Source organism: Drosophila ficusphila, unplaced genomic scaffold, assembly GCF_018152265.1.
Source record: "Drosophila ficusphila isolate 14025-0441.05 unplaced genomic scaffold, ASM1815226v1 contig_127, whole genome shotgun sequence".
Lineage (NCBI taxonomy): Eukaryota > Metazoa > Arthropoda > Insecta > Diptera > Drosophilidae > Drosophila > Drosophila ficusphila.
In genome coordinates, this window is record NW_025064016.1 from 174882 (window position 1) to 199873 (window position 24992).

At 42.0% G+C, this 24992-nt stretch overlaps 4 protein-coding genes across 10 annotated transcripts; 2 read left to right on the plus strand and 2 right to left on the minus strand.

Moving 5' to 3' along the window:
* LOC108092646 lies at window positions 1-24986 on the plus strand. 5 transcript variants are annotated; one of them, XM_017192293.2, is made up of 9 exons: window positions 1-409; window positions 18144-22291; window positions 22355-22469; window positions 22537-23013; window positions 23079-23497; window positions 23554-24078; window positions 24145-24392; window positions 24461-24607; window positions 24720-24986. In XM_017192293.2, exons 1-9 carry the CDS (start codon window positions 193-195, stop codon window positions 24808-24810), a joined length of 6387 nt encoding a protein of 2128 aa, XP_017047782.1. In that variant the 5' UTR covers window positions 1-192; the 3' UTR covers window positions 24811-24986. The 5 variants fall into 5 exon arrangements, with proteins under 5 accessions (XP_017047782.1, XP_017047783.1, XP_017047781.1 ...); XM_017192294.2 differs by having other exon boundaries at window positions 2-409; window positions 23551-24078; window positions 24704-24986; XM_017192292.2 differs by having other exon boundaries at window positions 2-409; window positions 23551-24078.
* LOC108092648 lies at window positions 916-14298 on the minus strand. 3 transcript variants are annotated; one of them, XM_017192298.2, is made up of 9 exons: window positions 14098-14298; window positions 6256-7396; window positions 5638-5855; window positions 5413-5565; window positions 4643-4772; window positions 2447-2641; window positions 1751-2162; window positions 1532-1694; window positions 916-1470 (listed from the first exon to the last, which is right to left on the minus strand). In XM_017192298.2, the coding sequence occupies exons 2-9, from the start codon at window positions 7346-7348 to the stop codon at window positions 1003-1005; spliced, it is 2832 nt and encodes a 943-aa protein (XP_017047787.2). In that variant the 5' UTR covers window positions 7349-7396; window positions 14098-14298; the 3' UTR covers window positions 916-1002. The 3 variants fall into 3 exon arrangements, with proteins under 3 accessions (XP_017047787.2, XP_017047788.2, XP_017047786.2); XM_017192299.2 differs by having other exon boundaries at window positions 14094-14298; XM_017192297.2 differs by lacking the exon at window positions 14098-14298 and adding an exon at window positions 10598-11179.
* Window positions 11638-12377, minus strand: LOC108092596. The gene is made up of 2 exons (XM_017192236.2): window positions 12339-12377; window positions 11638-12283 (listed from the first exon to the last, which is right to left on the minus strand). The coding sequence occupies exons 1-2, from the start codon at window positions 12375-12377 to the stop codon at window positions 11729-11731; spliced, it is 594 nt and encodes a 197-aa protein (XP_017047725.1). The 3' UTR covers window positions 11638-11728.
* LOC108092650 lies at window positions 15033-15611 on the plus strand. Its single transcript, XM_017192302.2, has 2 exons — window positions 15033-15119; window positions 15174-15611. The coding sequence occupies exons 1-2, from the start codon at window positions 15081-15083 to the stop codon at window positions 15549-15551; spliced, it is 417 nt and encodes a 138-aa protein (XP_017047791.2). The 5' UTR covers window positions 15033-15080; the 3' UTR covers window positions 15552-15611.
* Window positions 24987-24992: the final 6 nt, after the last annotated feature.

Here is a 24992-nt window from a genome sequence, read left to right on the forward strand (position 1 = left end):
AGCTCTTCGTGGTGACTGTCTATCGCGGGAAGAAGCAGTAGTTGCCTGCCTGGAACTTTTCTCGGTTTTTCCGTTTAAAACAGTCGTGGGTGTGAAAATCCTGCAGTGATATAGTTCTCAAGTCAGTTGAGGACTTAAAGCAAACGTACCCATTAAATAAATCTAAATAAAAGCACCAGTTTGCCCGCTAACATGTCGGAAAGATCCAAAGGTGACGTGTCCGCTCGCATAAACAACAATGCAAACGCGACGCGTGTCGTTAAAAATCCCCTTTTGAGCGCCTCGGTGACCGGCCTGAGTTTTGATGACTTCCCAAACAAGCCGCAGCTGCTGCCTGCTGCACCGCCCGTGGTCCATGCCACGCCCCCTGCGCCCACGCCCGTCCTCATCGCTGGCATCTTGAACCGCGGTAAGTGGGTCACGGCTCGTTTGCTTGGGAATCCAACGGAGGGAGTGGGTAACCTGTTGCTCGGTTGGGAACATGATAAGCTGATAAGCCAGGCACTTGACCTTCTACCCCTACTTACTCCATGTTTTTTGAACATTAACAAAGATCGAGATAGTCCCAATTACCCAAAATATTTCGGGTAATGAGTCAGGTCAGCATTTGTTATGGTTTTAACTTTTAAATGTTGAAATGCAGTTTGGTTAGCCTTTTTAAATGCACTTTGGTTAATATAGTTACATGACTTAACGTTTCTTTCTAATCTAATGTGTGACACAATAAGCCTCTTATTTTGTAAGGTCTGGTTGAGTGTCACATTTCTGGATGGGATTGGATTTCCCTGATAACTTTGTGACATGTAAGCAACCTATAAAAGCTGCTGCATCCTAAGTTTTCTAAACTCGTATTATGGTAACATTTTATTTTTGTAAAAATGTGCTCATTTGAAATGTTTTTGTTAGGCTTCTCAATTCATTTATCGATGGCATATTTTATTAGACTCTTTCAAGTTATCTTTGACTCGTCTTAAGCGTTTGGCACAATAACATAACAACAATCTACTCCATACTCCTGGTGGAGTGAGACCTATATGTGGGCAGCTCCAGTATTGTCTTCCTTCGCCGGCAGCACCATACGATGCTCCAAATGAGGGCCGCAATAAGCAGGAGCAGTAAAATCACTCCCAGGCAAATGGCTGCAATGGCTGCCTCAGTCAAGTATACATCCCTGACATCGATGATGAGGCTCCTCTGATTGCCTGCCGCATCAAAGGCTACTAGCGATACCTTGGGTTCGCAGCAAGACGCCATGTAGGTGGCCTTTAGGGGCTCTGTGCTGCCGGCTGTATAATAGTTCCTATAGAAAAGACCCTCTGGCGGTGTGGCCTGCAATCTCAGCATGCCCGACTGCCAGTCCTGAGCGGTGACATCCAGTGTCCAAAAACGCTCGCCACAATTAAGGGATTCCGGTGTCAGATAATCACAGCGGCTGCCAAACTCCCAGGACAGTGAAGGGCCAGTTGAGTCCTTAAAAACATTAAAATCTATTTAAGTACTCGAATAATGTGTGAATCTGCAGATCCCAAACCTGAGCATCTATGCTGGTCACAACTTTCAGATTGACCGCGAGTGTGGATGTTTCGCGACCATAATTGGTGAAGGTTATTCTATCTGTTGTGCCTTGAGCTGTTCCTGTGGGCACCAAAACGGTCAGACGCACTATGGCCGTTTCCATTGGCCGAAGGTTTAACCTTCACAGAATAAAATTCCATTAATATAAACTAGACAGTTTTTATAAGCAATTTACCTAGTGGGATTTAGCTGCACCAGGAATCGCCGCTCATCGGTAACCTGAATGGTGGAGTAAACCGTCTCCGCTTTCATGTTGGTGACCTCAAAAAGCAGTTGGGCTGTCTGTCCAGCCGTCACTAAGAGTTGAGATTGTGTTCCAAGCTCAATTTTAGTTCCACATCGCTGAAGAAGCATGGAATTTAGAGTGCTTCTCGGTTGTCCTGTGGTGGCTGCTAATAAAGTTTGATTCAAACTTGGAGAGCTCTGTACTTCTTTCTCGGAAAAGGTTTCAATTTCATTTTTTGGCGAGTCCACATCGTCCTCCAGTTTCTCGGTGTCCTTTTCTTTGTCGGGAAACTGTATTTTAGCCGACTTCGGCTTCGTTTGTCCACTTTTGTAGTAGCTATCGATGCGTTTGATGATGTCGCCTGTGAGGAATTGAAGAAAGACATTAGAAAATCAGCTGCGTACACGTGTTTTAGGTAATACATATATGGAAATATTGCGTTGATGGCGTCAACGCTGACGTTTCCATCCAAGGTTGAAGCACGGTTATCAGTCGAGATTCGTGTTCATTCGGGCAAACAAAACAGATCACGGACTCTTATCACTCGAAATTGAGCGCCAGAGCAGTCAATTAGCTAACGAGGGCTCAGTTCTGTGTGGCAATCAATAGCGCCTGGTTGTTTGCTTTTAATTTTCTATAACTCACCCAAAAACACATCCGCTTTTCTTTCGGCGCGGACGAAAACATTATATTTCTCATTCAACTCGGGCTGTAGTTTCAATTTAAAAATTGCCGCGCGTCGCAGCTTGTTAAGTGGTACGTAGGCATCCAATTCTTGCTGAGTCGAAGTCTCTGTGTTGTTCACTCCACTGAATTTCGACAGTTTCTTCAAGTTGATCTCTAAAAAAAAGTAAACACAAAAATAAACAAAAATCTAACAGCTGTTAGCCATTCACAACGAATCGCGAATAAATGTTACAGGTGTTTTTACGGCGTTGCCACACGTTCGCATTTCGTTTCGCATTTAATTAAGTCATCAATTGTGCAATATAAATTCATTTTGTAAGTCACTAGTCGTGTTTCTTGAAACCGCAATCATAATTAATAATTAGCTGACATTAAATAAGCAAATCAGTGCTAGACAGGCAGTAAATGGAAGACCTTGGCAACCCTGGCCCTGCAGCTGCGCCGTAGTTGTTGTGAAAAAAACACGTCTACAAAAAATCGCGACAAAAACAATTGTTTTTCCTTGTGAAACCAGAGAATTACGAACGATTTAAAGCCGCTAAAGTGTTGGTCAAGAGGCCTTTTAATAGCCGGTCTAGATCAACATTAGCGACATTACTCACAAGTGTAAAAAGTCAAAGAAAATTGGTCATTTTTTGAACTTGCCCTTGACAGTGAGGCGAATTGTCTAATTTTGTTGTTAAAAAACCTATGTATGTATGAGATTTTAAGAGGAAACTCTTATTCAAAAACTAGTTAGCAAGGCATTAAAACTTTAAGTAAAACGGTATATTATAAGCCATAAAAACACAACATTTTGGTAACCATTTTCCTAGGCGTTTGTCCATCTTTGTGAATTTGCATATATTATTGCCAAATATCCAACGAGTATGTGCGTGTGTGATTTTAGTGTCTTTAAAGATTTAAATATTTTGCTGAAAAGGTCACAACTCATTTGGAGTTGAGGCAGGTAATAAAAAAAAACAGCCCCAAAAATTGATTTCTTCAGGGTATACATGTGCAGTGTACATCTGTATTGGTAACTTCCGGATGATAACTTTGTTTATAATCGGCAATTGAAAAGTTTATAAAAAGATTGCAATACTTTCCCCTGTTATTTTCAGTTTGTGCGATAAGTCGATGTTTTGACTTGAAACGTTTTGTTCCATCATTTTTGTTAGTCATAATTATTTTCTGTCTGACCCCGTACAATCTTCTTTTTATAGGCTATATATAAAAATTTGGACTTTGTTCAGTGGTTCGACGTGGCGTATGATTAATCTGGGGGAACGCTCGTTATATTTGATCCATTCTCCTAACCATTATACGTTCTAAGTTAGTCAACAATAATATTTTGTGCCAGACAGTTGAAAGTGCTCTCTATTAAAAGGAATTACAACACAATACAATAATATACAACACGTACTCACCTTCCAGGACGAAACAAAAAGGGACAAGAACACAAAGTGCTGATAAATAGTTAAGATGAAATACCAAAATAACATATTTTAATAGCTTGACAGACAATAAAACGATTTAAACATCAAATATTTATGTGGTAAATTTGTAATGCCTCTAATGTAGCATTTTAAATTAAAGTGACTTGAGTTTATAACTATAACTATTTAATATTTAAAATCGTTTTCTTGTATGTGATTTGGTGTTAAATCAGTTTGCTTTTCATAGTTTTCGTTTTATTTGTGGACCCTTAAAAAGCTAAAACATTTATTACTTTATATCTGTAAAACAGTAAACATATATGTATGTATATTGAAAATTCCTTTGTACTACAGTTAAGTGTTAAGTGTGGTTTTGTTGAGCATTATTATTATTCTAGCGTTTTGGTTAAGGAAAGCGTTTGGGACTTCGGCTATATACAAGGATCAGCATAGCTGATCTGGGATTAAAGAGCAGCGATTCTTCAAGGGTTAGTCAAGAATCTTACGAGCTAAGGACATAAATTACACAGTAGTACAGTTTTTGTTCTTTTCGGAAAGTTATTGGAAGCTAGTGCCATTATCAAGAGGATTAGACTTAGGATCTAGGTAGGTTTTGGCACAGACTCCTACACATTTAACTCGCTAAACACTAAAATACAACCCTGCGTTAGTAGGTGCGATAGAGCAACGGAGTCGGTGCTTGGTAACTCGGTTTTTTTTTTCGAGAGGGACTAACCACCATTCGGCGTTTCCATTGTGGCCCGTCTCATATTCGCATCGATGCGCACATGGAGACTGGACAAAGTCGTGTCCACCGGCAGTTCCAACTCTTGGACGCCCTGATATGAATCCGCCACCAGGGTGAGCTGAAAACAGAAGAGACAGATCAAATGACGTTATTGTATGAAAGTGTTTGTAATGAAAATGCCATGAAGGGCAACGATTTCACTTTAAATAGTGATTTAAAAAAAACACTATTTTAATTGTTTAGTGGTCTGAAATTCCTACTAAAAGCACATAGTGCTAAATCTCTAACCTCGAGGAACTATTTTATGGACCCCTTTGGTCTCCCATAAACACCTGAAACACAGGAAATCCCAAATTATGCAGATTGCTTGTTCCGCATTTGAAGAATTCGAGTACAAAATACTTGATTTGCCATTTTCGCTGTGTGGGTTAATTTCGGCATTTTTGTCTAGGCTTCCTTTCTATCAACAGATTTGCCCTTCACTTTTCTTTCCATAACCTAGTTTTGCAGTGGCCGCACAGCAACAAAAGATGCACCATCATCGACAACAAGTCGCGGAGTCTCGAATGCCCGGCCACTGGAGAGGTAATCCAAGTGGCTACGTCTCAGTTGGCTGCTTGGGCAATCTTGGCTGCTTGGCTGGATCTGGTTGCCACTTTCAGTTTCTCAACACTTAGGCCTTACCCGCCGCACACACACTTTAATTACCCCAATTGCGGGTCAGGTTTGCTCTGGCTATCATCGCGCTCATATCTCACCGTATTGCCAGCAATGTGCTGTCCGTGTTCGGTGCTCACGATGTGGATGATCTCGCCACCGGATCGGATGGCCACCTCGCCCAAAATGCCGCCCACAGCGTCCTCGGTTTCGTTCTCGCTACCCGATCGCTCTCCGTACCACAAAAGGAATAGCTAAAAAGATTTTAAAATGTTTTAGGGGGAATTTTAGTTAGATATCTAAGGTATAGCATGACAAGTTCTCACCCTGATTCGCTTCTTGAGCAGAGTGATGGCCGCATCTTGGACCAGTTCCGTGTGCGGAGGAATCGCTGCTGTCGATATGAAAACGGCACTGTCGTAGGGAACCAGCTCGGCGGCATGGAGCACGCCCACAAACGAGTTGCCGCCCTCGTGCTCCTTGGTGCTATTCAAACCAGCTATGAACTCGCGGGTATTGTTGAAACTGAAGGCAGAAGGGGCTCCTAAATGGGAAGAAATTATTCAGATTTAGCAAAAAATTATCGGTACAACTAGTTCTACAGCAATCAGTTTTCCTAATATAAATTATCTGTTCAGTTTTTAAAATGACATTATATCAAAACAATATGTTAAAGCAATATTAATAATTCAGCAACATTGCTAATCTAGGTATTCGATTTGCAAAGGCGACTAATTGACTTGTTATAAATTAAAAACATTTTCTATTGAGTTATAAAATACATTTAAATAACATTAATAAATCAGCAATTTCTAGCTATAAATAAATAAATGTCAATTCTAGTCTGAAAAACTTTGAATCAAATTAAAATATATTATTAACAAGTGAGTTCCTTATTCAAAGATATTTGATATAAACCTCAGGTTAAAACTCAATTAACTCACCTGCTCCATTAAGTGTTACCAAGACAATCTTGATGTCTATGTTCTTGTCCTGCAAAGCATCGATGTAGAGGCGCTTGGCCTGCTCCAAGGATGCGGACGAGGGATCCACGATGACTGCCAGGGGCATGCGAATGTACACATCCTTGATGTAGTTGCGCAACTGATCCGCAGGCAGTAATTCCGGCTTTAGGCCACCGCTAACTTGGATGTGCTTAGGTTGTTTCCTTGGACTCGTTGTTGTTGTTGATGTCGTTGTCGTTGTTGTGGTCGAAGTTGTTGTGGTTGAGCTGGTAGGACTGTCGGCTTGAGGAGTGGGTGATAAAGTTGTGGCCCAGGGAAAACCACCGAAGCGAGCCCTAAGAATTGGCAGAGCTGTTGTGGTTGTGGTTGTAGTGGGATTTGACTTGACTTCCGCCGGCTCATCGTAGTACTCATCCTCAGTGGAGTATTTAAACTGATTGGGTTTGTCCTTGCTAGGCAGCTGCTGAACTTGAGCCTGTGGAATGGGATCCAGATGCTCCACTTGATAGGATTGATCTGCGGGAGGTTGCTCATCCACCGATTTGGTGGCCTCTTCCTCCACATAATCGGATGCACTTTGCTCTGGATCTCGCTGGGGGAATCTCTCCGCCTTGGCCTGGCGAACATATTCGGGAATCATGGTGGTGGCAACCCTGGCCGTTGTGCTGGCCACCACTTCATCCTCGGGTGCGTCTTCGTAGTAGTAATCCCGCGAAGGCTTCTCCACCTTTGTCACTCGTTTCTGCGTCGGAGCATCTTCCATTTCGGCGCCTGAGGTTTCCTCGGAGTACGGAGCCATGGTGTTAATCCTACTTTCCAATGGCCTCATTGTGCTCATTTCTGGCTCCATGGCATGTGCAGTTTCGGTTTGGTCCTCCTCCAAACTGTTGCGATGCTGCTGCATCTCCGATTCCACCTCGGCTTCCAATTGTGCCGGATCGAAGACATCGTCATTGGGACCCACTTCACCGCCCATTTCACCGCCATAATCTTCATCCTCCCCAGAAACTGAGGTACTAATCAGCAGTGTCACCAGGAGCACACCCAACCATAACTGCGTTCTCAAAATCATTTTGTTGAATTGGCGCCTCTAGCAATCTTCACTTGTCACCATCAAAGTCTGCAAAAAAAAAACGAGCGAAAAAAAATGTCAAAACACAATTTTTGGAAAGCTTTTGAGAGTTCAATGATTGATTGATTGCCTGACTTCTTTCGCTTACTTAATTGACGCAATTATTTATTTTTATTTCGAGTTCACTTTTGTTGAACCGTTAAAATCATATTTTTAGTTTTTCTATAGATTTGTTACTTTTTATACTTTTTTGGCTGTCTGTCTTCTTTTCAACACTTTCGCAATGTGAAAAAGTGAAATGTTATGATTGCTCGTTGTGATTATCATCTTGTTTGTTATTAAAATCATTTTATATAATTAACCCTGACAAATCGAACATTTATGGCAAATTAAAAGAGCAGAGGCTTTTTTGGAAACTTCCGTTTAGCTACAAAGCTCTGGAAAATTCGTATTATTTGTTTAAAATTGTGTTTTAAATGTTAATACATTTCATTTATTTAAATATGTGTATTTTTGACAACCTGATGTGATACATCTGTACCATAAACACAGTTCTCTTCTATTTTGTTCAAGTAGCTTACAATATTTAAATGTTAGCAGTAAACACAAAATTAATTTGAGTAGGGAATCATTTTAACTTTAATAAAAATGAGTATCATAAAAGATTTTTTGCAGAGCCAAAAATACTTTGCAAAAGTCATGTTCGTGAGCATGCAATAATGTAAAAACAAGCCTTGATGCACGAAACTTATCCAAATTATTTAATGTAAACAGACATAAAAGACAAGTAAAACACTGGTATGTGATGAAAAGCTTGGCCGAAAATCCACTAAAAGTCGAAGTAGCTTGTTGGAAAAAAACCGGGTAGGGTATTAAAAATATATACACAAAGATATGGTCAAGGTTTTGTTAAACCTGCTGCAGGTGAGGAAAATAGAAACACAGAAAAAGAAGACGGCGTTGACAATAAAACAAATTCGCCACAAAAAACCGACTTCTCGTGGATGTGTAAGCTTATACATGTGAATTCATTTATGAATAAAAATAAATGTTTAAACTTGATTAAAGCCGGAGGGAACACGCTAACTTTTTGGCTTCAATTTGCTCAATTTATATTATTTGATTAAGCAAATGCAATTAACACATTGGTTAAGGCGTCATGCAAACGTTTTTATGATATGCTATTTTCCTCTGCATTCGCCATTTGTGTATTTAAACTTTTTGTTTTTGTTTTTGTTTTTGTTGCATCTTTGCAGCCGTTTTGTGTTGGAGTTGTTTGAATAACAAATTACCCACAAATCAATTTGAGTGATTGATTTCTTGGCTCTCGCCTCGTGATTTGCAGCGTGAAGAGTGATTTTGTGGAGGGGCGTGTTGGCTCCTCCAAAACGAGCAGCTGCCATTAATTAACAATATGCAAAGCCGCAAAAAAACAAAAAACAAAAGAAACAAGTAAAACGAAATGAAATATACACATTCAAGTTGAAATCCAAAATATATCGCATTGATGCGTAAAATGGAAATAAATTAAGTTAAAATATTCTGCGTTCGTTTTTCTCGTTTGGCAGGCTGCCTGAATCAACATCAAATTGATTTGTTCATTTTTGTGCGTTGCAAGGTCACTCGATTGGCGGTCAGAGGGGATCATGCAATTTAATGGCCAGAGCTTAGGCCTCTCTTGAGGTCTCCCCGTATTTGTATTTTCTCTTTTATGAAGCTTAGCCATGATTAATTCGTAAAAGACACGTTCGTCTGTCGTTTCCATACAGGGTTATTATCGGTACAGATGTTTAAGTCCATTGCACAATTCCCATTCACAAGACACCTTCGAGCGAATGCTGTGCATCGTTTATTTTTAGGTTCTCAGCTCGAGCAGGTCACGTAATTCTTGAGCAGATTTCATTGAACATAGAAAATCTTGTAAGTTTCCAAAAAAAACTGAAAGTTTTTCGGTAGAAAGAAAGTTTTTGCTACAAGAACGAAAGTCAAAATGTGCCAGAATGACACCATTTTTAAGTAACAAAACTGATTGACAAGTAATTAATTAAATACTAAAATAAAGATAAGATAGTAAAAGTCAGGAAATACAATTAAGAACCCGACATAGGAAACCAATAATTGTAAAATAACTTTAGTCGGTTGCTGATTGACAGACCGAGTACTTAACTATTTCAAATGTTAACAACCTAGAGCATTTCCTATTTAATTATCACTGCAAATTCCTGTATGGTTATAAATTAATCTCTAACCCCAAAAGATAAAAACTGAAACGTGATTGAAGTCACCTATAACGGTGCACTTCTTCATTATTTATAGGCAATTTATTTTGTAATCAAGGAAAAGTGCTCAGATGAAAAACCCAAAAAAAAAAAAACAAAACCCGCTGGGGCAGTTCATCAATCAGCCACACAAGCCGTCAGCAGCTGATTCGCTGGGGCTCATAAAAAACTCAAAAAAACTACACAGCGCCAGCAAAAAGGTTCTATAAACAAATTAGAGAGGCGAGCACGTTGTCGGTTTTATTTATTTACATATTTCTTTCTGTTTTTTTTTTTTGTTTTTTTTGTTGCTTTTGCAATTACGTGGAGTCGCCGAGATGTGATTAACAAACGCGTAAGCATTTATTTTCGCTATAATTTTTATATCACTCGGACGTTATTCTGCCGTTTTTATGGCCGCAACAAATTAATGAAAAATAATTGCGAAAATTATAAATTCAAATTGCGTTTGCTTGGCAGCCCCTTTATGCCCCTTGCGTTCTGATCAGCCCCTTCGTGTCAGTTGAATCTACTTGAAATGCACTCTAATTGTGGCAGCTTTATTTGACGATCATCAGCGTTGAATACTTGTGGATCGCGGGGAACTACGCGGGCAAACCCTTTAGAGAACCCACGCGCATTTATTGTTGATATTCTTGACATTGAAAAACCAATTGATTTGTTGATTTTAACGAGCGTTGATAGCGTTTAAAAGGGCCCAGTTGGGCTGGCGAATAGCAATTAACAACCATAAATCTAATGAAATTCAGTTCGTAGAACAAACCGTGTAAACCAGGTTTATACTTTTATTGCTGCATAATGGATTTAATTCTAATTGATTCGCATTTCATTCTTTGTCGAACTTCAACAATTCCGGCTTGCTTTTGCTATTCGTTTGTTTGTTACTCTATTTTTCGATACTATTTCCTACAGTTTTTTACTTGGTTTAGGTATTTTAATTAAACCCGCTTTAATTTATTCTTTCACTTGCCTTTTATGGGAACTTCTTGTCGACGTGGCCGGAGATCAAGTCAGCTTTCAAGTTTTTTTTAATACTTATTAAATGTTTTGTAAATTTTTGGAATTCAAAACAAATAACTTAGGCAACAAACTTGTTTTCTCCTTAGAGCCCGAACAAAATCTCAATGAATTTTAATTACACCTTAAGCGGTGCACTTTATTTATGAGTTTTGCCCACTTCTTCGCATTGTTTATTAACTTGGCAGATTATGCAAATCGCGACAACAACAAAACTCCACAGCACACAGAAATTCACTTGCAGCTGAAATTTACGCTCGTCAAATTGCAAGCGACCGAAGCAGAAAAAAAACGACGTATAAAATTAAGAGCGTTCGATTTTCGGCTGTGTATTGGATTAACCCGTTTAAAATATATTTTTCATGCGCGACTTGTAGTGGTTGGCTTTTGGATTTTTGCCTGGCCGCCTCAGTTTGGCAGCTGGTGTGTTTTTTAGCTGGCGATCGCGACAACGTCTCAAATGAAACTGAAAGCAGAAACACAAGCTGCGGCCAGCCGAGCAGCTCGTTGCTCATTTCCACTCCGATCGACTCAACGGTTCGGCTCTCTTCACCGTCGGCCGTCGCAGCAGGTATAATGCTATATAGCTATAAAGCTATAGCTATATGGGCACATTGGAATCTAGAAGAGCGTGCCACTGATAAATCGAAGCAACGTGCTGGAACAGCTGAGCTGCTGAGCTGATGCCACAATTGGATATGTTCATGACACGATTGTTCGGTGGCAGCGCCATTGGAAATATCTTTGGTCAGTTGGCTACTCGGTTCCCAGAGTATCGCCAACCTGTTATGCAACCTGTGCGCTAAATCATCTTCAACACCGAACAAGCTGATACCACTGTTGGATTGCCAAGATCTTATCTGGCTAATGTGTCATAACTACAAGCAACCAACAAATTTATCTTCAGCTTAGCACTTATGTAGATTAAATAGTTATTAACTCTTTCAGACCATTAAAGCTTAATATTTCATTAACAAACTCAAGATATTGCCATACAATTCTTTGATTTAAATACACATGTATTTTATTTATTACACTAGGCATACAAACTTTGTAAGTTTTTGATAAAGCTTTGTTTTCTTATCTAAGCACATTGATTTGGTTCCTTGAACGCCAAAATACGAGATGCAATGGTTTCAGTCATCTCTCCGATTCCCTGCTTTCGGTATTGATTGATTAGTGTAAAAAGCTCTCCTCTAGAAGAGTTATCTGAGAAATTTAGCACTCGTTCCAAGTCGTCGGCAGCTTTAATTATCTTTTTGTGAAGTTCTGAATAAACATTATTAATCATGTTGAATCGGAAAATAATCAACGGGCTTGTTAGCGCTTCCTTTTTGGCGGGAGACCCAGTCAAAAATGGTCTTTCAGCAAAGTTATTAAATCCGTTAAAATATTCCATCTTCTGTTGCACTGAACTTGACTTTTCTATAGTCTTTCCAATATCGAGATACGCCTTCATTCTTTCCTTGTAATCTTGATACTCAGAATAAGGCTGTAAGGCATCAACCATATTCGATAAGAGGCTCTTCATCTGAATAACTGAATCTTCCCACTGGTCATCTTGGAACGTCTCAACGTTTTGGAAAAACTGGCAAAGGGCTCCATTGTTCCGATTCACAGGATCGCTCCTAGCAAATGTCTGGGGTTTCAACAAGAATTACAAAGTTGAAAGGTTTTTCAAGAGAAGTACTCACTATTAATGCCAGGAATAAAAGAGTCCTAGAAAATACCATTGCTTTGTTCTTTATAATTTACTGAGATTTTTGCCAAGCGCTTAGCAGCTTTTATAGAAAATCTCGCCCAAGACTTATCAACATTTTCTTTTTATATAAGACCTTATCTGTTTTACAATATGAACTCAAGTGCTTTGAACTTTTCTGTATAAACACACATCATGAGAGATTATTATATGAAAAGTCTATTTTTTATAGGTTATGTGGCTGAGTCTCACAGCTTTAACTTAAAAAATCTTTAAAATTGTTTCAAGTTCAAAGTCATAAAATGTTGCTATTTTTTTCGGCAAAGTTCTTTGCATGTTGACCTTTTATTTAGGGATCATTATGGCAAAAATCAACCGTATGCAAAATGAATAGGTAATCGCCTCGGCAGTCGTCAAAATTCACTCAAAACAGACCGACTCTGAACTTGTGTAGGAAGTTCGACTACCCGACTGGCCGGCACATTAAAATGGAGCGTGGAATGAATTTAAAGACAACTCCGACTGCCAGTCGCTGATAGCATCAATAAAATCATATTAAGTACAAGCCCGTTTATATTGTGGGCTATTATATATATTTGCTCATTTAAATATTGTATGCGGAAGCGTTGAGGTTTTCTCCCTCCGATTTCATGGATAGCAAAGGGTTAAGTGGGCCTGCCTTTCCTACCTGAGCCTTACAAATTCCAGAGAAATTAGTTTTGCTAAACGTTTATTGTGGGGTTGTCACTCATGAGAAGGACTACCTGTACCTGTGAGTACCAAGAATGTTGAAAAGAACCAGCCTAATCCATTATTTCGCCTATGACTAATGTTTGGAGGTTTCTTGTAAAAGCACATTTTATTGTTATTCCAGCAGAACCCTTGGTTGCTTGAAAAAATGTGTAAACAACAACGACGGTTAACACAATGATTCTGGTGCTATTTAGCTTGTTTGACAAATTGCTGAGCGTCTTGAGCTCGACTTGACGTATTTTCCAGGCCGAATCGTGCCCATCTTGACCTACGTGTCTCAGTCGAAAACTTCCTAATGCTGTGGTGCTTGGCAGAAACCATTGAACCACTCTGCATTTGACTTTGAATTGCCGCACCACATTGCGTTGCTTAGTACTGTTTTGTGGTTTAACCGCGGAGACATGGGCATTTGGTCGAGGTTCTCGTTTGGTAAGAGGTCGATTCTACATACAAAAAAACTTGTTAAAGTAGTTATGAAATTTGTTAATTTGTATGTTATGTATAGATATAATATAACAATATCTTTTTTAACATAAGTAGTAGTAAATCCCCTGGGTATACAAAAGTCGCAAAAGTCCAACCAGGAGTTCCCCACATTTTAAAAAACAAATTTATCGCATCGAGAATTTATGCAGCTCACGCAATTTTCAATTTGCGAATTTTTCGCTTTTTTTTGTTTTGTTATGCTTGCTTAATAATTATGCAATCAATTTTTTTGGTCGCCTTCTTGTGCAGCTGCTCTTGCTTTCGCGTATTGCTTCAATTAACAACTTTCCGGCATCGAGCGCAAAAGAAAAACCCTTTCAATAAAACAAATTAAATATTTGGCAATCGTTTTGTGTCGATTTTTGTTGATTATCGTTCCATTTGCCGCTCGCTTGCCCGGCCTGTGATTTTGTTTGCGTTTTTGTTCACATATCGATGGCGAGGCTGGTTTAATTTTATGATGAATATATAAACACGTACGCATGTCCAAAGAGTGTTAATCAAAAATTACCAACTTGTTTTCGCAGTAGCGGTTAAACGAGCCTCTCGAAGAACGAACGAACTGGTGCAAGGCGGTGTCAGTTTATTTTAATTCGGAACTGTCACTAAAAATGCCACTGAACACACTTTGATTCACTGTTATCCTTAATTCGATTATCCTTTCGGTTTTACTTCACTTGCACTTGGTTCATACGGAACACCTGACTCCGATCGACTAAAGTAAGCTCCACTAATTACTGACCTTTTTGTACTTGTCGCCTTCGCATGTGGTGTGTGCTTTTGTGGCTCATAAATTGTTCAAATATTGAACAATTGGTTGCAAATGGATGTAGATAGAGTTAAAAGGGAACGCCACTCCTTGTGTCGCTCGATCGATAAGATAGAGTCATAGGAATCCGCGATCGGAATAACCCGAAACGAGCGAGATTGTGGCAGATGCGTCACGGACCAGTGGGTGTGGCAGTGGGTGGCTGACACAATTAGCATACCCGAAATTGCTGGCTTAAGTTCCCCGCACAAAAACCCAACGAAATACCTTCAAAAACATTTCGTGTTTCGTCACCATTTTTCACTTAAACTTGCTGCTACCTGAGTTTGTTTCCTAAGTCTTTTGTTTGGCGGTCCTGGATGACAAACTTCCTCTAAAGAGTATGACACAAAATTTGTTTTGAATGGATGTTACGGTTATCTTGAGGTGTTTATATAAATCTACTTAATTCAATTCAATGTGCAAATGCGGCAGATTCGTAAAATTAGTCGGTGGCTGCAATATTGTTTGGGTAAATTAGAAAAACCATTTTTTCTAAATTCAGCTACCTGATATTGTAGCCCAAACAATTTTCTCGGTTCTGAATACATACATCTTTGAGAGTTAGAGAAATCTTTGTACAAATTCTATGCTATTTTGGAGACCTTAGCCGAACTCTACACTTTAAGATCTCCATAAAAACGGCAGGACGCGTTTCGTGGTCTTTAGTTGTTTTAAATTCCTTCCACTATGCGGTTCTCTCACTTTGTAATTTTCTTCAGCGTATTGGTAAGCATCATTTTGAATGATATATTAAAAAACTAATTTGTTGTGTTGCCTTAGAATCTTATCAGTGGATTTCCTTCGCATCCGAAAAGTGAAGTCGACCTTTTGGATAATTTGGATCACGACGAGCCATGGGGAAATCTGTATTCTACGGTTAGGAGATCTTTGCAATATGCTTTTAGTCGTGCAAGCTATGAGAAATTTCTTCAACGCTGTGCAGATTTCACCGAGAGCATTGTAAACCCGAAGGAAAAAGTGGACTTTTCTCAGGAATACATGAACTATCATATAATAGAGAGCCAAACTGAACCAACACCCATCAATGAAAAGAGCAAATTTAATTTTTTTTCCAAGATATCGCAGATAGCCGAAAAAAATGAGTTATTCTCAACCCTAAACAAAAAACTTAAAACATTAAAAGATGAATTGTTTTGAACCCTAGAATAAAACATTTATATTTAAATAAAATTTCCGAATATGCGTAAAGACAAATAATTATTTATGTTTTACCAACTAAGATCTGCCGAAATTGGGAATACCTTTGATCTAGAGTATTGGCAGTCGTGCCCGCTTTATTTATATTTTTTAGCCGCTGGCAATCGCAGACTGCCCGTCGTCTCAAGCAGCTTCTTCAGCTTCTTCGCGCAATTTCCAAAAAGCACGCATTTTATTGAGATTTATTTTGATTCAATTTCGGCCTTTTTTCAGTTTTTATTTTTCTTTTTAATTTTTGCCTGAGGGTTCAATGCCAAGCATTTTTGCCATCTTCTGTTTGGCTTTTTTTTATTGTCTGAGATTTTTGGATCGTGTTTTGGCATGCGACCTGCACGAGCCTTTGGCCAGCGTTTAAATTCCCAAATTGATGGCAATCTTTTTTGGGGCAGCATTATGGTGGCATTGTTTGTTGTTGCCCGAATACCCATTATGCTTGGGTATCCTGCAAATGATTTCATCGTGCTTGACGTGCTCATGTGGGCCTTAATTGTTTTATTTGAGTGCCATTATGTGCAGGCACTTGGGACAGAAAGACGGACCAACGAGTTGGAGTTGAAGATCTTTCAGATGCTTCTTCTTTTGAGCACTGAAGTGCCCGAAATCTGGTTATGATGTCATGCCCAAAAGTAAAACAAAATTCTTCCACACTTTTATGCTTGTGTGTGTCGGTTTTTTTTTTTTTTTTTTTTTTTTTTTTGGGAGGGCAATTTGAATGAATTATGCTGTTCTACTTTTTTCCCCCCTTTGCGGTTAGTCGAGCGACCGTCTGTATTTATTTTAACACATTTGTCGTAATGCGTCATTGTCATTGCGAGCATTTGTAAATATTAAAACAAAAAAACCACCTCAGGCTCAAGCTGAAAACTGGAAATTTTTCGTCGTTATTTAACATTTTCCTAGCCCCACCTCGAGCAGTTGCCATAGCAAATCTTTGCCTAGTCGTTACAAATGACGACCCTAAAAGTGACAACAACAAATTGACGGGACGCATTCGCAACCAGCAAAGTCGACAATGTCAAGTGCTTTAAAGTGGCAAAAAATACGACGAAAAATAGCTATGGTTTATGTGTGATTTGAGGTTTTTAACCAGACATTTATTTATAAAAATGTGGAAAATAAATATTTTATATTTTCCCGTAAATAAGAAATATGCCTATTAAAGTCTTATGGAATCTTATTTATTTGAGCGTGTTCTGTTGTTTTACTTATAATTTTTTATAAATATTACGACGTAAAACTCAACCTTCTCTAATAAAATCCCCCATATTACAATATTAGCTTTAACAACTTACTAAGGTAAGTGATTAATAGACTTGACAACCAAATGGAAATTACTTTGGTAAAAGGAATACTGATATGCAAAGCAACCGGATTACTGCGAACGCATCTCTGTGATTATTAAGAATCTAAGAGCAGCTCAACCTCTCTCGCTTAATTCAAAGTCCGTAATTTAAATCCCATAATTTGCCATATCCATAATTCTAAATCATTAGACGGTGCTGCAAAATCTGGTTATGCAGCTGCGGCAAAAAAATTCCAAACTCGCTCTTAAGTATGTGAACAATGCAGTTCTTAAAATAGTCTCAATAGTCGAGGTGTGAAAACCATTTGGCCAGCAGTACTCACTTCGGGTCCAATCACGTTTCAAGATCGAGGTGAATTCTTTGACGGATTTGCTGGACAAACGACACGTTTGCCATGTTTTGCCTCTCAATTGCTTTCGTTTCACATCCATCGTTTGAGTTCGCAGCGCTTCTTCCACAAATGCCATGGCATTTGGTGCCGCTAATGTCAAGATTTGGCTTTTTATGACACCCCCGAGTGCAAAAGGAAAAAAAACCCGATTTGTATTTAGAGTGTGGATTAAGCTAAGTCCCCTCCAAAACGTTAACTGACTTGTTTGTTTGCCTGCTTCCCCGTGATTGTTGCTCTTTATTGTGGGTTAATCAAATGGTTGAACCATAAAAACAATATCAAGTCGAATTAAAGGCGGAAACGCTGCTTATTGGGGATTGTATTATTGCATTGCTCTACCATTGAAAAATAATAAAGAATGGCTTACCTGTAATATGGTTGAAATATTAGAAAGAGTGCTCAATAAATTCATAAATGTTACTAGAATTTATTTTTGATTTACCCACGATTTTGTATGGGTTTTAAAGGGTTTTTAAATTGCAAGAAAAATGAAGATGTGTCATCTATTGTGGCAAATTCCATTTCATCTAAACTTAATCTCCAAGTCCAATTCTTCCTTAGAATCCAAGTGCGAGCAAGTAAACCAGTTTGTAGCAGTTCCGTTTATAATTGTGCTTGTTCGCTGGTCGATTTCAATTTGCATTTATTACAAACCATAACTTTTTTTGTTTTCTGATTTATGCTTGTTTTTGTGCGCAGAATGTGAATGAGAGTGGGGAGCTGGAACCACCCACCTGGGCACTTCCGAGTTCAGATTAAGCTTGGGTTTTATATTTGATTTCAATTATTATTTTGGTTTTATACTTAATTGTTTTTTGATTTCCCTGTATATTTCAGAACCGAAAACTTTGGTTACCGTAGGCCAGCCATCGAGCATTGACGACAGCGAAGCCCTCGACGAGATTAACTTGAACACCAGCAGCGAGGATTCCACTGGCGCCGGAGGATCGAGTCCATATCAAGGTGCTGGCGATCTGAACGCCAATCCTCTGTTGGAACCACTTCAGGAGCAAGGCAACGATTCCTTGTTGAGCCAGGCGGCCTCCTCGTTTACCGCCCTGCCATCGGTGGCCTCCAATGTGTTCTCCACCTTCTCGAAACGAATCTACGCCGGCAGCAGGGAGTCCTCCGAGGAGCCCAAGTTGGACATTCAGCCCACTTACATTCAGCAGGCCAGCTACGCTCCTCCAGTAGCTCCTATACCAGCTCCATTTTACGCAGCTCCTCCAGTGGCCGCCAATGAAGTGGTCGCCCCCGAACCACCCAAGTTCTACGCACCCACTGAGGTGCCGCCAACGAACGTAGGAGTCCCTGGACCAACATCAGGTGCAGGAAATCCCAATACCTATCGATTCACCGCTAGAAAGAAGCTATACGCTCCCATTCCCGGTCTCTCGGAGCAGTCTGGACAGGCTTCTCAGTATCCACAGGCTCCGCAAGCAGCTCCATTACCGTTCCAAACGCCACCATATCCACCTCAGCCAACACCCGCTGTAGCTCCGAACCCTTCAGCCTTCGACATATCAGCTCAGTCGGCTCCCATTCCCACAGAGGAACGTAAGTCGGGAGGAGGACTCTTCTCGCTGACGAGTCTCGTGCCCACGGGAGTTCTGCAAAACATCTCGGGACTCGTGCAGTCCGCCACTGGTCGAAGCAGTGAGCCAGAGCAAGTGAATCCTCCACAAACGGGAGGTTACTTTGATATTTCAACAGGACCATCAGCTCCTGCGACCAACTATTTCGGAGGTCCAAATCCAGCACCGCCGACAGGAGGTAACTTCTTCGTACCAGGAGCCACTCCATCTTTGCCCGCACCCGAGGTAGCAGCTCCTCCTTCTGTAGGAAGTTTCTTTGCGCCATCAGTTCCGTTGCCTGTGGCTCCACCATCCGGAGCAGCATTACCATCAGCCGCACCACCAACTGCAGGAGGATTCTTTGCTCCAGCAGCGACTTCAGTCGCTCCAGGAATACCAACTCCAGTACCTTCTGTTTTCACGCCAGGATTAGTTCCACCTGTGGCCACACAAGAGGTTCCACCAGCAAACCTTCCTCCAGCATCGGCAGTAGGAGGTTTCTTCAATCCAGCAGCTGTTCCACCTGTTGCCACTCAAGCTGTTCCACCAAAACCTGAAGCTACATTAGGAGAACAACCAGATATCCTTCCTCCAACATCTTCAGTAGGAGGATTCTTTAATCCAGGAGCGGTTCCGCCTGTACCAGCAACCGCATCAGCAGTACCAGAAGCAAATCTACCTGCAACTTCATCGCCAGGAGGATTCTTTACACCAGCATCGGTTCCACCAGTTCCAGCACAAGCTGTTCCCCTAATACCTGCAGCCACATCAGCAGTACCACCAGCAAATCTCCCACCAACATCCGCAGTGGGAGGTTTCTTCACTCCAGCAGCTGTTCTACCTGTTGCTCCAACAGCTACAAATCCGAATCCCCTACCAGGAGCTCCGCCCGTGGCAGCTGTACCACCACCGGCCGCTGGACAGGCATCGTATCGCCTGCAAAAGGGCACTCGTCTCTACAGGAGTCCATTGACTGCGCAGGAAACAGCAGCATCTACTGGCTTCGCCGCTCCTTTGCCACCCACATCGGCACCTGCGGCTATTTTCAATCCATTCGGAGCAACTGTTCCAGGAGGTTTTAGTTCAGGAAGTCAACCAGATAACCAGAACAGCCAAGGGGTCCCACTCTTTGTGCCTGCCTTCACTCCGGCTGTACCACCAACAGGTCAGACACCGGAAATCGGACAAGGATTCTCTGCTCCACCATTAGGTTTTGCTGCAGGGGTTGCTCCTCCGCCACCAGCATCTATTGCTCCACCAACAGCAGCAACTACTGCAAGTTTTGCTCCTCCAACTTCAGCATCTACTGCAAGTTTTGTTCCACCGCCAGCAGCATCAATTGCTAGTGTTGCTCCGCCACCAGCAGCATCAATTGCTCCTCCGCCAGCAACATCAATTGCTCCTCCTCCAGTAGCAACTATTCCAGGTGTTGCTCCTCCATCTGCACAGTCTTTTGCTCCACCACCAGCATCATCTATTGCTCCTCCACCAGCAGCATCTTTTGCTCCTCCACCAGCAGCATCTATTGCTCCTCCACTAGCAGCATCTATTGCTCCTCCAGCAGCAGCATATATTGCTCCTCCACCAGCAGCATCTATTGCTAATATTCCTCAAGCAGCAAATATTGCAAGTGTACCACTCTTCGCTGCACCACCAACATTCTCCACGGGCATTCCCTTCTTTAATCCGCAACCAACAGAGCAAGAAGTAGCAACTGCTTTGATCCAAAAGGAAACTCCAGCAAGTTCCTTCTTTGCTCCCCAATCATCGGCAGAGACTTCTCTGCTTGAAAAGAGTACTTCAAGTGCTGCTTCGGAAATTGAAAAAGTGGTTCAAGAGCCGTCATCCAACCAAGGAATTCCGTTCTTTGCAGCTCCACCTCCAGCCACAGCAGGAATTAATCTATTTACACCACAATTCAATCAAGAGGAACCGGCAATAAAAGAGGAACCTGAGCAGGCACAAACTCAAGAAACATCTTTGATTGCAGCACCAAAAGAAACTACTGAAACTGCAGCCAGCGAAAATACATTATTTGGCCCTGGAGTAATTGAACCTGTTGTAGAAGATACTCCAAAGACAAGTGAACCAGAAGCAGAAGGAACTCCATCTGCGCCTGAGGAGGAAGAAACCCCATTATTCGTGCCAGTTCCACCTTCATCTGGACAAAGCCAAGGCGTACCACTGTATCCACCGCTGCCAACAGGATCCACCAACGCAAGCGAGCTTTTTGCTCCTCCGCCAGTAGCTTCAAGTGCTTCATTGTTTGCTACTGAACCTGCGACATCTACGGTTTCCTCATTTTTTGCACCTTCTCAAGAGGATTCTACCACCTCGTTATTCGCTCCGCCACCAGCTGCAATATTCAATCCGCTGTTTGCTCCTCTACCAGCAAGCCAATCCGCTCCAGAACCGACTCCGGCAACACCTTCCGAGTTAGTGGATGCTCCACCTGGTTTTCTTGGAACCCCAGAAGCCCTCACTCATAATCAGTTCCAGAGTAACTCCGATACCCAAACGGTTTTCAGTCCGTTTGCACAAACAAAATCAACACCTTTGATTCAGGAAACTGGGCAGGAATTAGTGCCACCTCCCATTGGATTTTTTGCCCAGCCAACGGAAGACGAAGCAGCGAACCACCCGCCACTTGCTCCCTCACCGCTGCAGAGCTTCTTCAGCGCAGCACCACCAGCAACTGCATCCGCGGACTTTAATTTCTTTGCGAATCCAGCACCAAGCAGTGTATTTCCGGACTTGCCAGTTCAGCAGGGAATTGCACCACCACCGTTGGCACAGGAGAAACCTCCACAGGCCGGTGACTTAAGTACTGCCTCAGCTCCTCTGGGATTCGAACAGCTGAACCAATCCCAGCAAGCGCAAGAGCAAACGGCAAGTCAGCCCGAAAATTCGTATCCAAATTCAAGTGTCAACTCTTTCACCGGCTTTTTTGGGGGCCACGGTGCCGCTCCACCGGCACCAGTTGCAGCTGAACCTGCTCCACTGACCAACAGCGATCAGGTCAACTTTTTCGACCAGGTGCCCCAGCCTCAAACTCAGTCGCAAATTCCAGAAGCCAACGAGGATCAGCGTATTCAGAACTTCTTCAACAATCCACCGCTGCAGGATCAACCAGCTGCACCGGGTGAACTCAAATACGACATCGTTCACAGCGGAGTGGCTGTGAAGCAACTGCAGGAGCGTTCGCAAACTCCCATCTCGAATCTTGTCGAGCCGCCGTCGTCCGCCTGCTCCGAGTTCTCAACAATCGCTCCAGTTCCTCCCCCAAGCGATCGTCAACCGGGCGAGGATCTACTTCAACAGCATCTGGGAGAGTTGCCCGAGGAGATTCTCAGAGAGCTCAGGATGGCCAGTGCCAGCAGCGAAAAGGTGGCGACACCTCCAGTCGCTATTGTAAGTTTCTTAAAATTGAGAAAATATAAAAATATGTGAATAATGTATATCAAATCTTATTAGGCTTATTCACCAGTGGTTGTCCATTGGTTCTACAAACGAAGCGTAGATGCAAAGTTCATCTGGACACCATTCAGTCACTATGATTCAGCGCTGCTGGAAACCAGTCTCAACCTAGGTAAAACTATAGATTATAATTCTTATTGATTAAAGGAAATTAACTCATAAGCAAATCATTTTTTCAGACGATTCTTCATTGATAATTCCCGTCGAGGGTGGTCGCTACGATGTGAACATCAAGGAGCGTACCAAGACACCCGTTTACTGGGAGGGAAAGGCCATCGAAGTGAGGCGCTGCTCTTGGTTCTACAAGGGAGTGGACTCCAAGTACGTGCCTTACACAGAGGATACGGCCGCCCTGCTGGAAGCGGAATACAAACGATCGGCGGAGACTGGCGAGTGGCACCAGAAGATCATGCTGGCCAATGGCGAGCAGGTGGTCTTCCATGGACCCACCGTCATCGTGCACTTCCTGCCGCAACAGAATGCCGACACCTGGGGAGCCAGCACGCAGAGCTCCATGCGACCGCGAGTGGTCAAGAGGGATCTGGATGATTTCACCATTGAACAGGGCGAATCGCAGCGCGTGGATCACCTGCTTTTCATGGTCCATGGCATTGGATCGGCCTGCGATTTGAAAATGCGTTCGGTGGAGGAAGTTGGTGGGTTATATAGTGAAGCTGGCAAAAAGTTGATTGGCAAATATAAACGTGTTTTTCTCTTACAGTTGATGACTTCCGATATATTGCCCAGCAACTGGTGCAGTCACACTACAAAAACTCCACCGACATGGGACTGGTGGGTCGCGTTGAAGTCTTGCCCATCTCCTGGCACGGTCACCTGCACTCCGAGGAAATGGGCATCGACGAAAAGCTCAAGTCCATTACTCTGGAATCGATTCCACGCCTGCGAAACTTCACCAACGACACGCTGCTGGACGTGCTCTTCTACACAAGTCCAAAGTACTGCCAGAAGATCATGAACACGGTGGCCGATGAACTTAACGATGTCTACCTTAAGTACCGAATGCGTCATCCGGAATTCAATGGAGGAGTCTCGCTGGCAGGACACAGTTTGGGCTCCCTCATCCTGTTCGATCTGTTGTGCCATCAGGAGCCGCTGAAAGAAAGCGAGGAGGAAAATAAAGTAAGTTTAACCACCAATTATATAATTGAAAAGCTAATAGTTTTTCCGTTAAGGAGAATCCCGACCAACTGCCGCACAAACAAGCCAGTCAGAAGGTTCAGCTGCCAACCAGCGACCTTCTGCCCAAGCAGGTCAGCTATGCGATGGGACAGGAGGGCACTGGTCAACCGGTGATCACCTACACGCAGCTGATTTTCCATCCGAAGAAGTTCTTCGCCTTGGGCTCGCCCATCGGAATGTTTGTAACCATCCGAGGAATTGATAAGCTGGGACTCGACTTCCACCTGCCCACGTGTCCGGGCTTCTACAACATATTCCATCCCTTCGATCCGGTGGCCTATCGCATCGAAGCCCTCGTCAACCCGGACATGAATGGCATTCGGCCTGTGTTGATTCCACACCACAAGGGACGCAAGCGAATGCACCTGGAACTAAAAGAGACCATGACACGAGTGGGTGCGGACATCAAGCAGCGGTTCATGGACACATTCAAGACCACGCTGGACAGTGTAAATTTCTTGGCCACGGTGACGAAGGTGAAAAAGGAAGCCGAGGAGTCGCTTGAGAAGGAAGCTAGCCAGGTGGGTGCATACAATATAAATTCATTTCAAGAGATTTAAGGGAAAACTAAACCTTTTTTATTTCAGACCTCTTCGCAGGCTTTACAAAAGCAAACTGAATATCAGGAGGAGAGCTCTGTGGCCAGTTCATCCTACAAACTCAGAAACCGCAGCGATTCAAATTCAACCACAACTTCCGATCCGGAGTTCATAGAACTCGATTTCCCGCTGGGCAAGCTTAACGACTCGAAGCGAGTGGACTATGTGCTTCAAGAAGCGCCTCTGGAGTTCATCAACGAATACATTTTCGCCCTGAGCAGTCATGTGTGTTACTGGTGAGTGACTTTGCTGCCAAGTTAGTAGATCCCTAACTAATCAACTATTATGGTTATTTTTAAAACAGGGGCTCTGAGGATACGATTCTGTTCGTGATGAAGGAAATCTACGCCAGTTTGGGCATCAGTACCGACAGCCAGGTGCCGCAATCCTCCATGACCATTGAGCGACCCGTTTCACATGAGAGCAGTGTCAGCCAATCGCTGTTGCCGATGTGAGTCTACCAAACCACACGAGCGATTAGTTGGATCCGCGGATCCCACGAACCTAACACACCATAACTATATATACTTAGTACCAATTTATTTAGATATGTTATTTGTTAGCCAAATCATACAAAGAATTTTCCATATGTGCAACTCTAACGTGGTTAATGGTATTATCAAAGTAAGAAGTCTTTATCGTTTGAGCGACTAATCCGTTGCAAGTTCTCGAGCTTTACAAATTGACCTAAATATCTACCGGATGGGCACTTCGAGTGCTGTTTGTTATTTTTGTAATATCGCCTGTGTAATTGAATTTGTAACATTTATGCTTAACAAAGTGTATGTCTAAAAACTTTTAAAATAAATAAAATAATCATTGTTTTCAAATTCGGC